We start from the raw sequence: 18057 nt of genomic DNA, 5'->3' as shown, positions 1-18057 counted from the left end.
TGTTGTCCTTGACCCCTCTCAGCAGGTTTAATTCTAAGGAGGCCTTAGCTTTCCTACTTGCCTCCCTGCACCCTCTGACAACAGCCTTATCTTCTCCCCAAGTGGCCAGCCCCTCCTTCCATGATCTAGAAACTCTCCTCTTCCACTTGAGCATACCCAGCAGTTCCCTGTTTAACCACGCAGGTCTCCTGGCTCCCTTCCTTGACTTCCTATGTGTCAGGATGCTCTGATCTTGTGCCCGGTAGAAACAGCCCCTGAACACTAACCAACTATCTTGGGCCCCTTTACCTTCAAGCAGCCTTGCCCATGGCATTTCCTCCAGCAATTGCCTGAAAAGGCCAAAGTTTCATACGTCAGAGCATTTCATAGTTTTTCTTCTAAGACAGAAGAGTCACCTCTTAAATAATACCTTGGAAAAAAGACACTCCTTAGCTGAGGCCTTGTATATAAACCTTTTGAACACAGTTTATACTGGCTAATTTACAACTCCTTTAAAATACAGTTTATAATGACATAACCTTAAATATAGAATTATAATTAGCTATATTAAAATAACAGTGTTACCTCTTGCTGCCTGTATTAATAAAATGTGACCTTCGTACAGTGATTAGGTTTCTACTCATTCAGCTAATATTGTTGATATAAAGGATCAATTGCTTTGGAATGGGAACCATGCATAATTCTCATCAATGGAAAGATACATTTTCAAATGTATGTTTGAGACAGTGTCATGGAATATGTTTTGATATTTAGCAATAAATTTTACCAATTTACTACATCTGGCATCCATTTATCCTCTCTCTGTCAGTCACATTTTAATTAGGAAATCAGCATGTTGAACTGTGTTAAGTACTGTAAATTGTGGCAGTTCCACTATCACCCCTGTAAGCAGATTTCCAGCATCTAAGTAAAACCTAAGGAACATTTACAGTTACTTATACTCCAGTAGAACACCTTTGAAAGGATGTAAACCCCTAAACTACCAAATTTCTTCTAAACACAATCACACAAGCAGGTGAGCATTAAGTTGCTTAATTACGCATTTTAAGTTGGTTCTAACACTATACATTTGAAGTTGTCATGGCCTGCTACCTGCCACTCAAGGAAACAGAAGTGAATTTTCAGCGAAGAACCCAAACAGTGTCACATGCTCTGCACTTCAGTCTTCAGAAATTCCATGCAAAAAGATCAAACTCAGCAAACTATTTTTGAGCTTAATCAGGTTTGACTGGAACTGACTTTACTGAAATGAAAGCTAATACCTACTTCCATTTAAGAGTTGCAGCAAAGACTACTTTCAATGTAAATATACTGCTAATATTTTATACAGACTGTTATATTCTGTACAGATGTTTAATGCAAGCACCAATTTCTGATTTCAGAATTTCTGAGTTAATCTGTATATTGTTCAGCAGCATCTTTACCTGTAAGCTTCTTAGATAAATTTTCTGATGAACCAAACTAACCTTTCACAGTGAAAAGCAAGAAATGCTGGATTACATACAGACTTTTCAATATCGTAGTTCCTGTCCTGATGTACAACTATAGCTTTATTATTCATCCTCCCTGGGATTAAGTTTTAATTAAACAGTATTTATTAGAAGTACATACTTTCGATCAGATCATATTTTTCATGTCACACTCAAGTTTGAGAGCGATGCAATAGTGAAACTCAATTTCCAGAGACGATCTCTCAGTCTCTCTGGTATTTAGAGGGAACATATGGGCACAGGACAAAATATTTCTAACCATGTAGTCTGAAGAATGACAAGGCAACAATCCCACATCTTCACCAAGGAGCTCTACCCAAACCACATAAACTGCACATACACCCCTGTGCCTGGTGCTTCCAGCTAACTCTTAGCACATTTTCCACTTTGCTTAGTAGTTGAGGCACAAACCTCTTTCCACTGGCAAGACACAAGGACACAGAATTCGGTTTATCTGAGCAGAGCTGTGAAGCTGCAAACCTGCTACTTTCTAGAAGTCACTCTCTTAACTGGATACAAGTACTTACTTTTGAATCTTTCAAGTGATCTCAGAGCCCTCAGCCTTTGACTGTACACTAATCCAAACTTTATGTTCCACAGTTTGCAGACCATCACACATTAAAAAAACAAACAAAAAACCCTAAAAAAAACCCTAAAAAGTGTTTACAAACACAAAAAAGCAGCTTGTCTTGGTCTCCCCGCCACGCTCAAATAATATGCATGTTTACCCAAAGTGTGATGATGGCTTATACAGACATGATCTCACAGGCCTACACTGAAGCTTGTCCTCACTGTAACAACAACCAACCCAAGAACAGCAAAGATTCAGAGGTGCTAGTTCACATTATCTCACTTGAAGTGACAGCTGAAACCTTCAGCTGCAGAAAATGCAAAGCTTTTGCGTCTTTGAAGTTAAGAAACATGGGAACATTCCTTCCTACATCTTGAATAACTCAGTGTGGATGATGAAAGTGATGTGAAAACTGTATCTCTTTTTTTCAAAATTGTTTCAGTAATTTGCCTTGGAGTTCTGGAAAGTATGAAGTGTCTATTTATTCCCAGAATGCCAAAATGTATTGAATGTAGATTTGCCAGCACCCTGTTGAGAGGAAGATGGGGTTGATAAGATCATATGTAAGAGTTCTTAAAAGTTTATTTTCTTGAGATTAGTGGCCCATTTATATATAAAGAAAATTAAAACTGAAGGCCCAACAAAAGTAACAAAAAAGCCACCAATTTGCAGCAGTATCCAGCATCTGAAACACAGTAGAAATAAAGGTACTGAATGCCAAACTGAAGTGCCAAGAGGCACACACACTCAACAGTCTGTTTGAAATCTTAATTGTACTCACTAGGAATGCACTGTTCCTACAATATAGTTTTAGTATAGCAATGCCACACAGAGCCACTAAAAAGCAACCAAGTATTCCCCTGAAAACTCAGTATTTCCATAATCCCAAGTGACTAAAATAGACAGAATCCAAACTATATAGCTCATTACTCTCCCAGCAGTTCCCTGTTTAACCACGCAGGTCTCCTGGCTCCCTTCCTTGACTTCCTACGTGTTGGGATGCTCTGATCTTGTGCCCGGTAGAAACAGCCCCTGAACACTAACCAACTATCTTGGGCCCCTTCACCTTCAAGCAGTCTTGCCCATGGCATTTCCCCCAGCAATTGCCTGAAAAGGTCAAAGTTTGCCTTACTGAAATCCAGGGTTGCAATTGTGCTTGCTATCCTGCTCCTGCCACATGAGATCCTGAACTCCACCATCTCATAGTTGCTGCAGCCAAGGCAGCCCTCAACCTTTACCGCTTCGACCAGACCCTCCTTGTTAGTGAGGATGAGGTCCAGCAGTGCACCTCTTCTAGTCGGCTCCTCCACCCTTTGCACCAGAAAGTTCTCGTCAAGGCACTGGAGGAACCTCCTGGACTGTGGCTGGCCGGCCAAGTAGTCCTTCCAGCAAACATCAGGGAAGTTAAAATCCCCCACCACAACCAGGGCCTGTGACTGTGAGGCTGCCCTCAGCTGTCTGTAGAGGTCTCAACAACTTCCTCAAGTTGATATTACTTTATTATTTATTTATTTAAGTGGTATTACTTTATTAATGTAATAAAGATTGTCAGTCACATAGAAGAAACATGAATAAAAATAAGAGCAGTTTCTTCTTGACATTTCTCATACAGACTTGCTTTCCACCCATGACTCTCAGAAATTTTATTCACCTGGATTAATTTTTTCCAGAATAAGATATATTGGCTTCAGCCATTAACACATGAGATCAGGAAATAAAGTATTCCCTTAAATTAGAAACTGGGCAGAAAGGTAGCATTTGTATAAGCAGCATGCTTATAGGAACAATATTCTGTGTCATTTTATTGAACAGCACTTCCCCTAAAATAACTTGAACACCAAAAAGTCATACACCTAAAGGTTAGGAAGTGCCAAAAGTAAAGGCTGAGGAAGATAACCTAAACTCTGGTGTTTTTAAGCTTCTGAATACCTGACTTTGAAACCCGAATGCTTCAAGAATACAATGTATGCACAGTTTTATGAATCTATTATTCACCCAATAGTGTATCAATAATAAGACAAAACATTTTCCTATTTTAAGTTTTATGTCATAACCAAAATAAAAACCAAGCAGATACCTGCTTTGCAGTCTTGTGTGTTCCTTGAGTCACCCTCTTTGTTTTTCCACCACCTTGCCATTTTGATTTTCCTGTGGGAGAAGCAACTGTTTTACTCAACAATAATGATTTTAATCAGATAGAGCATTCTAAAATGCATATATCCCATCTTGCAATATACTGAAATGGGCACAATTTATAAGTTAAGATGTTTGTAAACCTGTATATTCCAAATATATAATCCACGGTTCAGAGTGTGGATAATGCCAGAAAACATACAGAAAATGAAAAAAATTACAAAGAAAGGTAAGAATGACAGACTTGATTCAACAAATGTAACATACCTTTCAGTGCTCAATGCCTCTGAAAATCGTATCATTCCAACCTACATGTCAAATATGATGCTATTTTTCTATACAGAGTCAAAAAAGTCTGCTTTTGAATTACTACTCAATTAGATTTTACTGAAGAATCAGAGCAAGGAGTTTCTTTCTTAGGAAAAAAAAGGTAATCATTTAGTTTTTCTCAAACTGTTGAAACCACCTACCAGTAGATCTGTGTATTTTCTGCCAAGAAAAATGGGGACAATCAGAATTTAGGAATGGATTTAGTTCACCTGCATTTCGGTAGTCAACAGAAGAGACAGAACCATTCACAGAGCATGAGTCAGTCCCCTCAAGATCTGAAATGCCTTCTCAAATGTACCTGTCTCCCTCCATTGCTTATATGAAGTGAAGCAACTGTGCTTCCAAAATTGGTTTAAATTCCCATAGTCAGTAAAGACGATTTTAGGTCTCAGTGCTGTGGTGGTGGCAATTTCTTAACTGATTGAGTTATCTTTGCATAGATTAATTTGCTTTAGCCTAGAGCTACCTGACATGTTTGCATTTCATCTTTGAGATTTGCTCAGGGGTAATTTTTTTGTTTTGTTTTATTTCTCCAATTTAGTGTCTAACTTGCACAACATGAAAATCACAGGATCCAATTACCAAAAATGTAAGCAAGCAGACAAAACACTAACTATGGCAAGAGTATTCTCTAGCACAGATTACATCTAAGTAAAAGTTTCAAGATTATTTAGCGGGATGAAACCAAGCAAATAAATGCATTTGTTGAATATAGTTCCTTCCTTGACTGCTGAGATCATTCTTGAATTTCAGACTTGTCCAACTGAGTTTTTAACAGTTCTTAGGCCAAACTCGCCAACACAGTCTTGCTGGTTTACATTGCTCTGGTTATGTAAAGCAGCTGTAAACCTCTCTTCATCAAGCAGTAGTACAGCTGGTTTTCATCATTGGCTATCCCAGGGAACAAGGCCTTTAATTTTAAACAAATTAAAAATTATTTGCTTGGTAATTCATTTTTAAAATGTTACATTAGCCAAAACAACAGGTACAAATTAATATATTGAACTCAATTTAACAGCATTCAGGAAGAAAATTATTCAGCTGCTGTATTTATAAAAACTGCCATTTCACTAAAAAGATTAAACTGTGGATCAGTTACATGTCAGAATTACAATTAGTGAAACATTTTAATCACCAAAGTCTCTCTTCTGAGCTGATTCACATTCTGCAAAGACAAGATTTTGAATACAATGCCATGCAGACCTCGCACAGTGAAAAGGCTTACAAATATGAGCATGTTAAAATTTAAAAAGACCAATGCACACAAAAAAAGTTGCAGTCTCTTTAGATTCTATAAAAACCAGCATACTAATCTGGCATCATCTACGAACTGGGAAATGTCTGAACAATTCCCCAGTAAAGACAAAAGCAAGTTTTCAGGCACTTTCTATATAAGGCAGACACGTATAGAAAACAAAACTTATGTAAATACCAGGTGTTGCAACTATACAATACTAGTGTTGCTATGAGATGCACAGGAACTCAGTGACATATGAAGGACATTATATGCTAGGAATTTACTGAATTTTAAGGAAATAACAATAGTGAACAAAGATGATCATCTTATTAGCTATTAAGTTGCCAATGCAAAATATATGAAGTAGCGAAGTTTTGCAGCATTCAGGGAGCTACAGGAGTATTTTACACTTGAAGTCCGTTTCCTCTCTGTCTGGTACTTAAACATGAAGCACACACAGTTCATGATTTGTGAAGACTTCCTGTCACAAAAAGCAAAGGTGCTACTATCTCCAAAAAAAAAAAAAGTCACTGATAAACTATTATATTTATTTTCATCACTTTGAATGAATCTGAGGATACAACTGGGTAAGCATTCTGTTCCTTTTCCTCCAGTTCTTACACAGAGTGTGAGAAATCTACTCTGTCACCTCTCTTCTTCCACCTATCTACAAAGCCTCCAAGACAGCCATGTACATTGCAGTGCCATTGCCACATATAATGCATCTGTACAGCAGAATCTATCTTACTAGCCCAGTAGATGTCCATCTTTAGAGGCGTGGAAAAGACCTGGTTGCCTGAAGCTCATTTCAAGTAAGGCAGTGGCATCTGCCTGGAGGAAGCAACCAGATGACACTGGTATTTTTAACACCTTAACTGAGGAAACACATTGAAGTTTCTAATATTATTACAAACTGTATCTTTTTTGAGTTTGTAGAATAGTAGTAGATGTGATTTTTTCCACTAGAGACCCGGAGAAATTACTGCCTTCAAGCATGGGTCTAACCAAAGTTCTCCATGTTTTTCCACCTCTAGACTGAATTACAGCAGTATATTTTGCACAAAATTACTTGTACAAATCACTGCCACTGTCTCACCCAGAATATAATGGCCCTGTATTCACCTACCAGCACTAAACTGGATTCCCATTCATTTCAGTAAAATTCGAGGTTTGAAACTTATAAGCCTTAAAGAACAACTTTCCCTTCACGTCATGTCTACCAGTTACAACCAGGTCTAATGTTGCTGGGGCTTACACACAATGTTTTCAGTCATGACTCTTAGAAGTTCCTTATTTGGCCGGAGAGCCAAGTTTCATTACTTTCACCACATAGTGCAAAACCTATTTACTCTACCAGGCTTTTGCTAAAGGAGCAGGTTACACTGCAGGCTCCTCAAAGCGCGCCAGGTACCTTTTGACCAATAAAATATGTTTCCCTTACCTGAAATGCTTCATCTACAAATGAATCCTATATGGCGAGAGCCCAAATAATTTTAAATAAATAGGAAATAAGAAGAGAACAACTACAAATACAGGATTTTTCCAATTTTTGACACATCTCTTAAAGTTTCAAAGGTATCTTACCTTCTGTTAACATTTACATGTCAAGCCTCTGGGATATTTTAACTGTTACTAATACCAGAGCTTAGATTTTATAATAAAACTTGTGTGTACTGCTTACCTGCATGCAATGCCTCAAATTTCATGCTGGGCACATGAAATAATTACAAAGGAAAAAATTCTGAAGTCTGTCATTAGCATGATCACGGCCTTCCAATGTGGACAAGATCTAAGTGACTGCAGAAGGCAGCTGGTGGCCATCAATTTGGAACACAAATTTAATTCTGGAGACAGAATATCAGACTACTGACATTTGGACAATTGTAAAACCGTTCTCCCAGGGCACAAAGTCAACCACATTGTTAATTATTCTATCCAACAGAATCTGCTGCATATTAACGAATTCTGTGAAGGACTACTTTAATTTCAGGAACTGAAATGTGTTAACAGGCATACTTCTTCTAGATCAGTGCCACCATGTGTTGCTGGAGGTGGATTTTCTCATGTCATTGATGTGTATTCGTAAGTAGAGTTTCAGCTCTGACATAATAAGGGTGCATGCTGCTCCAAAACACGTAGCGGAAGTGCTACCTGTCATTACAGAAATCTCTGTCCTTTTTAAGGAACTATTTCTTATTGACAGGAATTCTGTATTTCCATTAAAGAATCAGAAGGTTTTGATTACAATTCTTTTCATTACTGCTCTTTTAAGGGAAAGGGAAAGGGGAAAAAAAAGAAAAAAAGAAAAGAAAAAAAAGAAAAGAAAAAGAAAAGAAAAGAAAAAGAAAGAAAAGAAAGAAAAGAAAGAAAAGAAAGAAAAGAAAGAAAAGAAAGAAAAGAAAGAAAAGAAAGAAAAGAAAGAAAAGAAAGAAAAGAGAAAGAGAAAGAGAAAGAGAAAGAGAAAGAGAAAGAGAAAGAGAAAGAGAAAGAGAAAGAGAAAGAGAAAGAGAAAGAGAAAGAGAAAGAGAAAGAGAAAGAGAAAGAGAAAGAGAAAGAGAAAGAGAAAGAGAAAGAGAAAGAGAAAGAGAAAGAAAAGGAGAAAGGATACATGTACTGAAAAAATTAATCCAATTAATTTATCAACTCTCCATAATATTACCACTAATAATAGCAAATGCTCATACCCTCACTGTTTCTGCAGAAAAAAACATAATGACTAACAGCCTATACTATAAAATGTTAAATCACACTGTTACTGCCAAAGCAATATCTCTGAATGTTATGAGCAGAAGAAACTGCACTAAGACAGAATTCTGCTTTGTACAGAAGGGTTGCAGGATTAGCTCAGGCAACCTGAACCTTTGGCCTGATTCACACAACTCTTCAACGAGTTACAACTGCCCTAATTCATAATATTGCTGTATCATTCCTCGGGGACAAAATACATACTGAAAGATCAGCATAAAATGAATCGGAGCTCAGTGACACCAACATATATACCCTCTATGCCAAGACAAGGGTCAAGAGGTACAGGATCTGGCTCTGCCAGACTTTCTTTAGCTACAAGTTCCTTTCCACAGGGAAATTTTCCATCAGGCAATTACAATCTGATTTTTGTATTGTGCAAAAAGGTCAGTCTATGATTTAAAAAGAAGAAAGCACCAGTCACATAAAGTTTAAAAAATTACAATGGCACTAATATGACCAAAAGAAGGAAATTAATATAGCTACTTGGATTTTAATTATCATATATAGCAACTGTTTAATGAAGGCTAAAAATTCACTTTTACACCCATTCTTCACTGTTTAGCAGAAAATGTTAAGAACTGGAGAAAATATTCATCTACAATTCACATTCACTCATCTTTAAGGAAAATGTCTTACTCAAAAGTTTCCAAAATAATATTACAAACAACGTAGTATTAAAAATAAGACTTCCACAGAAATTGAATTAACTCACAAGTAGCTCAAAAATACTGTTTGAAATATACTCTGTGTTCCTTTCACATAAACTCATTCATGTTACTACCTTCTCCAAAAGAGTAATTCAGAATCTATAAACAATTTAGGTCCCAATTCTAATTCTACTTAGATGGCATATGTGACTAGTCCAATAATATCAATGGACACACTCAAGAACACTCAGGAAACTCTAAGACTAGCAAATACGATAAATGGACCTTCTGGAGACACATGTAAATGAAGCTCCCTTAAGAATACAGAGCTGGCCCACTTACAAATCAACGTATTTGTGATCATAAACTGAGTAGCTGCTGCATGTGATCCAGAGCTGGGAGGGATGCATTCTTTTTAGTCAGATTGTGCTCAAGTCTTAGATTATTTCCATTTTCTCTTCCTGCTCCTAGCTAACAGAAATTCACAGTGCATGTTTTTCTGCTGCTGCTATACAAAATGTACTAAGGTAGCTGGGTCAATGCTGAAGTAAAAGGGCCAGGACTAGGAACCAAAGCCTGTAAATGTGGACTTTTGTAATGAGGTTTAGAATGGTTAGCTGATAAACCGAAGTTATCTATCATTCTGTGTGTCATTGTTCAGCTGACATACAACTGAACTGACTGCTATTTCCTTGATGAAACCTATATAAATGTCCAAACACAAACATCTAAATAGGTTTTCATGCATCTCATTGTCTTCTGTGACTTTAGACTTTTCAGCTTTAAAAAAAAAACAAAACACAGCCACAAATACACCTCAATGCATAAAGCAAGCCAAAGACAGTTTAAACTTAGCCTCAGTTTACTTCAGGCACAGGGTTAATTATCTTGTAACTTAGACATAACTGTTCATAGAAATATCTTTTCCACTGGCAGAATCACACAACAGCTGAGGCTGGAAAGAACCTCAACAGATTATCTAAGCCAACCGCCCAGCTTAAAGCAGGGTCAGCTAGAGCAGGCTGCCCAGGACTACGTCCAGTCACGTTTTCAGCATGTCCAAGGATGAAGATTGCCCACAGTTTCTCTAGGTAACTTTTTCCAGTGATCAACCACGCTCACAGCAAAAAAACTAAACTAAACTAAAAATTTACTTTTAGATACTCTTGCCTAAAACTCAAAAGCAGCAGGACCTCCACAGGGACACGTGAGCTACAAAAAATACTTGAGATGAAGTCCTCACAAACAGCATTCTGACATCTGGAACAGCTTGACCAGCATAAAAATTTTTCAGTTCCTGGCTCCTTAAGTCATCATACCACAAGAGAATATTACAACAGTAACAAAACTGTTCTGAGGACTTGAATTATGGAAAACTGTCCCACATACCCCTTCCTTAAAGAGTCTTCACAGATATTTAACACAGAGTGAAGTGATACTAAAAGAAATTTCCAGACTTGTTTGTTTCAGAGCATAGAGAGCATTCGTTGGATTGTTCTAACTCCTCCCTACAATTCTGAATTCCCAAGTTACAAGAGATCAGCTTTTAACAGCCTTTTCAAAGTCCAGTTCTTTAAGTAACATTATTATACTACACAAGTATCTTGATAATGTCAGCAGGAGAGAAGAGCCTTAGATATTGCTTAGAGACCAAATTAAAACAGTTTTTAATCTGCCACTGTGAAGGTTTTATAAAGTGATATGTCAAATGCATGGTGCATTTTGGAAAAAAGCTTCATAATTGTACCATGTATGCTAAACATAACCATTTATTTTTTTACAGAGAAATCCTATGCAAGAAACATGTTTCCATACAAGCAACTCCAGTGGGCAAAGGACCGGCAGAGAAAAAATCTGGGGGAAGACTGCTAAATACATACCATCATCTTCCTTGTTTTGCAGGGGAACACTCCAGGCGATTAGGTTCCTTGCTGTACGTCCCTCTTCTGCAACTATTCTCCTCACTTTGTCATGACTATTAGAGCGTTGGAAAGAAGCCTGAAAACAAGAAATACAGGAATGGAAAATATGTGTGTATCTAATTTTTCGGTCTGATGAGTTAATTTCATCCAATATGCATTAAACCATCCAAAGTGGAGTGCACAGGTATTGAATTTTCACCAAATATCTGAAACAGGTGTACACATTGATTTTCACAACCAATCATTTTTCTGCATGATAAGCAGACTGATTCATCAACATGACACAAGAGTTACTACCCAGCCCTCAGTATAGGTATGTCTACACCACACATTTTTAACCTCCACTTTACTGATTGTCAATGCTGCTAGAGCATCACAGTAGACTTCACAAACATTTTAGTTACCTTGTGCTAATAAGAACTAATGATTCAAGATAAAAGCTGCATGAGGCCAAAATATGTGCTAGCTGACTGAAGAGAGCCTGGAGAAAGGCACAGGATTCACCAAGACTGTCTGAAATGAATAAAAAAAACACACCTCTCTCACAAGAACCTAGCAAGTTATTTCCTGGCAGCTGAAGTTATCTGTTATTACCAGAAAGCTACAGCTGTTTTAAGACAGAATGAGAGACACTGAGAATAAACTTCATTTATGTAACAGACACGTATCTTTGCACTTGCAAAATACACCATTGCAAGACCTTTGAAACCAAATCTATTAAGAAATATTTCTATCAACTGACAGATGTCAATTAGATTGGACTAGATTATCATTGTAGGTCCCTTCCAACTGAAACAGTCTATTCAAGATAAAATATTGCCCCTTCTATAGTGTATCAAGTTATTTCTCAGAAAATAATTTGATACAAAGCCAAGCTATATACTATAATGCTAAATCTAGGTACTATGACAGTACAAAACTGCTGACCAAAGTTATCTTTGAACACTGACAAACTGAACCACAAAGAAGTTACATAAATCTAAACATTATTTTAGGCACGAACAGACTGATTTTCTATAGCACTGATCAGAAGACGCATTTTTCCTCATATGACTCAAGCCTGCAACCACTTTGTTTTATAGTACTAGCACACCTTTAGAAAGAAAATAGAGTAAAAATTAATATATCAGATGAGTGGCTATAACTCATTAGGGTGGGAGGAAAGGCAACACAAATGAAAGTGCTTTTACTTCAATGCTTATACTATATATTTAACCTAGGTTTCCCTCATGGAGATGTCCTCAATTGCTTGTTTCAAAGCTGCAGTGTGCCATCTAGTGCTCCACAGACCAGCCTTGAGATATTACCACGTAAGTCAACAGAAACAAAGAACAGTACAGCTAGATATAAGAGAACTTTTGGAAAACCCAATTAAATAAATAAAGCAAATTATACCTTTTGGTCGCAAGAAACCCAAGCAAAGCACGTGAAAAAACAGGATCTGTACTAAACTGGTTCTATTCTATCCTTATTCTATGTAATTAATTGCCTATTCTTGCTAGGAATTTTTAGTAAGAGTCACTGTTTCTGCTGAATCAAGTTTGGTTTGGGTTTTATTCCCTTTTTGTTTAACAATACACTTTCCATCATCAATCTAAGATATAAATATCCAGGAATGTCAAAGAACTATTTTAAAATCATTTCAAACTACTGCAGAAACTGTCAATGTAAATATTTGTGGTAGCTTACTTCAGAACAGAGTCAAATAATTTTAACTTAATGTCTCTGAAATGTACCTGTTTTAAACCAACGGAAGAATGTTCAGACTGCATTTTGGTTTCATTTATTCTCAAATCTTAAAAAAAGATCCAAACACTCACCCTAGCTGGAACTGAAGCTAATCTATGGTATCCCCAGCTGCCAAAAATGAAGTAAACAAATAAATCTTCCCTCATTTATTGCATCTTTTCTTTTAAAGCCTCTACCAGCGGAGAGTGTTTACTCGGCACAATCTATGAAATATTTAATTATGCCTTTCCTACGGCATAAGCCCACTCATTCTTGCTATGCACAGAGGACTTGGAAACCATTTTAATTTTTTTCTTTCCTATTATTTTTATGCTGTTATGTTCCATTACATTCTTCAGTGGTCCTCCTATCTTTCAGGCTTACCATCCCTATTCCTTTAGTATTTTTTCTCATGTTTCCCAAACCTTTCAAGTTTTCTGAATATAAGCACTTAGGGTTTTCTCTTCTAGATTGTCTCCAATTGACACACATTTGTCTTTGAAATACAAGGTCCAAAAGCAGACACAAATACGTCAGTTAAGACCTCCTCAGTGCTAAACAGTGTGGACAGGTTATTCACGTCTTTCAGATGATACTCCCATTCAATCACTTCAAAAGGAAGCATGGGGTTTTTTTGCAGTATGACATTACCTTTTCATCACTTATAATCATAATACATACGTCACGACATATCACACATAAATTAGCACAACTTACACAGCCGCAGAATAACAAAGCCTGGAAGGGACCTCTGCACGTCTAGTCCAACTCCCAAGTCCATGTCCCCTAGTCAGAGCACACTCAACTCTTCCTAATATATAAGCAGAATTAATTTCTCTTGTTGCACGTACAACTTTTTATAATCCCAAAGCTCCTTTCTGCACAACTCCTGCCAAGACAGTTGTTTTCCATCTTTATTTTTGGAAATCATTACTTCCATTTAAGTGTAAGACTTTGCATTAGTCCACACCAAACTGACTTTTTAAATCATTTACTTTTTACAAGCCAGAAAGGCCTACAAGGAAAGCAGAAGTATCTCATCTTATTTCCAAGTACTTTTTATCACAAAACTAGAGCCTGATTTAAAATTCTAGTCTCTATAAGTTAGACATCTGTCAAAAGAAAACAAAAACCCTTAGAGGAGGTCTTAACGGGACAGTTAGCAAGAAGTGTAGAGCCACAGAGAAGTGTAAACTCTTGTGCCAAAGCCCAGTGGGTATCAATGTGGTCTTTTTATTTGACTAGACACGAGCAAGCTTTAATACCCTCCTTGATAGGAGTCAAGTGATACTGATACACAGGTTCTCCATGGCTTTCTCAGCCTGGATCCTCCTATTTGCTACCTAACTATCCAAAGAAGTTACCTCTTCAAAGTGCTGTAGATACAATCATCTAACAGGCAGGAGTAACCAAAAATTCGTTTAGCCTTAAGTAGCAGATTTCAGTGATTTAGTCTGTACTGCTTCTTTGCATGGCTATGAATATTAAAAGACCTTTTCCGAGGCTTCTTGTTTTAATGGTGTTCATATATATAAATACATTGCTGTAAACAAAACAACCGGTTTCATCCATCGCATGCTCAAATAAAATTATTTCAGCTTTAACCTCAGTCGCTATAAAGAACACGACTCTATTAGAATAACAAAACCTTATGGTCTTACATTGGAGCACAGATGGGATGAAAGCAGTTTAAAATGGGAATCTTAAAGTCCAAAAAAACTATATATATACCAACACAACCAGAAATTATGCAAAACCAGAAGAAATAAATTTCTTCTACAGAACATTCATTTTTGAAAGTCTCTCATAATGGTGTTAATAAAGTCAATTGATCCAGGTTCTAGAATCAATACTTTCAGAGAAGGTACAAATGGAACAATTTGTCAGTGAATCCCAACAGGAAAATTTAGTTTTTCTTGCAGTAGGAAAAATCCTACCAGTTATAGTAGCTGAGTGTCTTACCATCGTGTTATAGCCTTCCTCCACATCAACAGGCTCACTTAGGACATTTCTGGACGACCCCATTGAGTTTTCATACCTGTATCAAAATAAATGCAATTAATCGTTTTCACTTAAACCACTTCTAAAATTAATTTTACCTTCTTAGCAGCATTTATGTCACGGACATCTGATGAACAGAGTTGGGTTTTCAGAAGAAAGTTTTATTTGAAAAGTGTTTGCATTGTTTCATAGTAAAAGTAGCCAAAGGCCCAAGAAGAAAATAAAAAGAGAATGACTCTACAGAAAAATGTAAATGTATATGTAGTAAAATAGTAGACAGTACTAATAATATTAAAACTTTAAAACAATGCATGGACTTCTCTAGAATACTGAAAGGCAAGCAAAATAATATTTCCTGTGGTAGAGGACTGGGCAAGCTGGTTACTGGTTCAAAAAGAAAAATGAATCAGAGAGATGCTAAGAAAATGGTATCCGATGATTAGTGGTGAAACAAAATAAAATCAAAGTTTCTGTTCTCATTTAAAAAAAAAAGATGTGGCAGTTCCTGTGGAAGTCAACTCTGCGAAACTGAACACTTTTATCCAGATCTGAATTACAGAACCATTGCCACAAGTGCAGGAGTGCACAGAACCAAATATTTATAGACTTATCAAGAATTTCCAGAACAGTGATAACAATTATGAAATAAAATTAAACCCTTGGCTTCAATGTTGAAATAAATTCTAGCCAGCTACTGATTACAGTACAAACACTCTCCTGCAACACTTCTTATCCATCTGTAGAGTCACACTCTATCCAAAAGTTAGACACTTCCAAACTAACAGAAATTAGGTAGCAGAACAAGACTAACTTTCAATCAGACCCAAAGTCAGATTTTGTTAGTCTTTATCATTAACGATACTGCTTTAAGTGGGCTTTTCACTTGTTCTCATGTGAGAACTCATATGAGTAAATAGTCAAAACCTCTATCAACAAACAGGCAGTTGTTAAGATTTGCACTTGGGTGTATGCTTCAAGACAACCTACTGAGCTTAGGAAAACATAAACATTCTGCAGCTGGTTGAGATTTTGAAAACAATAAACAATTGTATTTCAGCATCACCTCAGACATCAGGATAGGCCCAGCATGAGAAGTCTTCTCACTGAGGTATCTCAGAAAACTGTGCTTTTGCCCACCAAATTAACTTGATCCAATTCAAGGTGTAATAAAAGCTCACTAAATTGACATATATATTCAAGAAAAAAAAAAAAAAACAAACAAACCACAGAGGGCCCAATTATCTTCCCAGTACTGCAGGGCACTTCAAAATAATTTAGAAACAAGAATCTGTATTTAGAAAAATATGTAGAGAAGGCAAACACTACCTCTGAGTACACTGCAAGACCTGCTGCACTGCCAGCTTTTGCTACAATGATTTTCTCTCTGACAGCAATCAGTTTAAACATCATCAGTTTAAACTGTAAACGTCATTAATAGTTTTTAAAATGCAAACACTTATACACCTTACGGCCATTTTTAAGGGTTTACAGTGAGTTTTCTCAGCGTGTGTACCTCTCCCTTCCTCACATACAACTTCCACAGCAGAACGGTGGACCTGTGTCTCTTACAGTGGCAGCGAGGTTCACACGCAGAGGAACCTCCCTCAGACCGAGCCATTCCGAATTTCCTCACAGACTCAGCTGGGGCGGGAGCGACGGGGGACAGAGACACTTTTGGGGCGGGACGGGCCCTCCAGCGCGAGGCTGAGGCGCGGCTGGCGCGAGGCGCCCCGAGGTCCCTCAGCGGGGCGCGCGGCCGATGTACCTCACACGGCCGGGCCCGGCCGACACACACCGCTCCCGCTCGCCGCCACGGGCTTCCCGGTTGCCTGTAGCAACCCGCCTCACTTCCTCACCCGGCCCCGCGCAGCGCAAGGCCAGGCAGGGCCGCCGGGGCAGGCCGAGGGCCCAGAGCCGCCCGCAGGGGCAGTGCCGGGAGCTCCGCGGGGCGGAAGAGGGGCAGGGCTGGCCCGCCGCCATCTTGCCCCGCCGCCGCGCCCCACGCCGCCCGGCCGCCGCGCCCCTCCCCCGCGCCGGGCCGCGCGGAGCGGCCACTCACGCTCTCCGCCGCGCCGCGCCGTCCCGCCCGCGCGCGTCCCGCCGCGGTGACGTCATCGCATCCCGCCGCCAGCGGCCGAGCGACTGCCCGCCCGCCGCCGCGCGCTGGGCTCGGCCCCCCCGCGGCCTGACCCCGCCGCCCGCGCATGCGCCGCCCGCGCCGGTGAAGCCGTCGCCCTCACCTCGCCCGCCCGCCCCCGCCGCAGGGCTGGAAGGGGCTCCCCGAGCACGTGCCGGAGGCCCCGGCGGCTCCCCGGTCTGCGCCAGCCCGTCTGTCGCTTGGCGCCGCCCTGTGAGGAAGCCCTGAGGCGCCGTCAATTCGGGCTTACCGGGCTGACGGAGCCGCTGAGGTGGTGGCGGTCGGTCCCTCGGCATCGAGCCCTTTCCTCAGCAGTGGCGAGCTGGAAAAGGGAGAAAATCAAATATGTGCGGGCTAATAAATAATTATGTCCAATACATTGAGTGTATGTGCGGGCAGACAGCAAACCAGGAGCTAATCCCGGGTGTAACCCTGGTGAGGGTGGGCTGGTACGTGTCCAGCCCAGCACTGTGCTTGGAGAAGGACTGCGCACAGGATCCCTTGTGGGTTCTGGGGCCTGGAAAACTTGTCCTGTGAGGAAATGTTGGGCAGGCTGAGGCTTTTGAGCCAAAAGAGAAGACACAAGGGGATGTGGTAGGAGTTTTCAAGCATGTAAAAGCATGGCTGTGAAAAGAATAATCCATTTCCCCCACTGTGATAGGAATACAAAGAGTAAGAGACCTAAACTGTAACCAGCACAATTTAGGCTGCCATCTCTAACATATTAAAAATAATACAAGGTATGGAATAGGTGACTTGGGAGATCATACACGCTTTGGTTGAAGTCTCCAGGAACAGCAGCACAAACGTCTCCCAGAAATGACACTTGGCTGGTTGGGAGCAGAGAGCTGAGCCAGGTGAAGGTCTCATCCAAACCCTTTATACTGTCACTGTTCAGTAACGAGCTTGTTTATTATTTATCAGGCAGGTGTCTGAGTTTCCACAACTGCCTCTCTGGTCTGCGGCTGACCTGAGCACTGTGGTACTGGGCCTTGCATCAAATCCTTCTGTTCTGGTTCAATGCCAAATCAGATACCACATCGGAATAGTATCATTTTATAACCTGTTTCATCAGATATTAATAACTGCACTAAATGCAAAAAAGTAGAAAAA

The 18057-nt window shown here is 39.2% G+C and overlaps 1 protein-coding gene across 4 annotated transcripts in view; it reads right to left on the bottom strand.

Annotated features, from left to right (window-relative positions):
• Positions 1-16999, bottom strand: part of SCAPER (S-phase cyclin A associated protein in the ER) — a 146936-nt gene extending 129937 nt beyond the window's left edge. The window contains exons 1-4 of one of the 4 annotated variants that reach the window (XM_082060839.1): positions 16867-16999; positions 14769-14844; positions 11037-11154; positions 4139-4209 (exon numbers count right to left, since the gene is read on the bottom strand). In XM_082060839.1, coding sequence (XP_081916965.1) covers positions 4139-4209; positions 11037-11154; positions 14769-14844; positions 16867-16922 — 321 coding nt within the window. In that variant the 5' untranslated portion in view covers positions 16923-16999. Of the gene's footprint in view, positions 1-4138; positions 4210-11036; positions 11155-14768; positions 14845-16320; positions 16812-16866 lie in introns of those variants that run through there. The other 3 variants (XM_082060838.1, XM_082060840.1, XM_082060841.1) reach the window with 3 other exon arrangements.
• Between the last annotated feature and the right edge of the window lie 1058 nt (positions 17000-18057).

Source organism: Streptopelia decaocto, assembly GCF_964273445.1.
Source record: "Streptopelia decaocto genome assembly, chromosome: 9".
Lineage (NCBI taxonomy): Eukaryota > Metazoa > Chordata > Aves > Columbiformes > Columbidae > Streptopelia > Streptopelia decaocto.
Note: the sequence above shows the minus strand (reverse complement) of the source record. Positions and strands in the feature narration are given on the sequence as shown.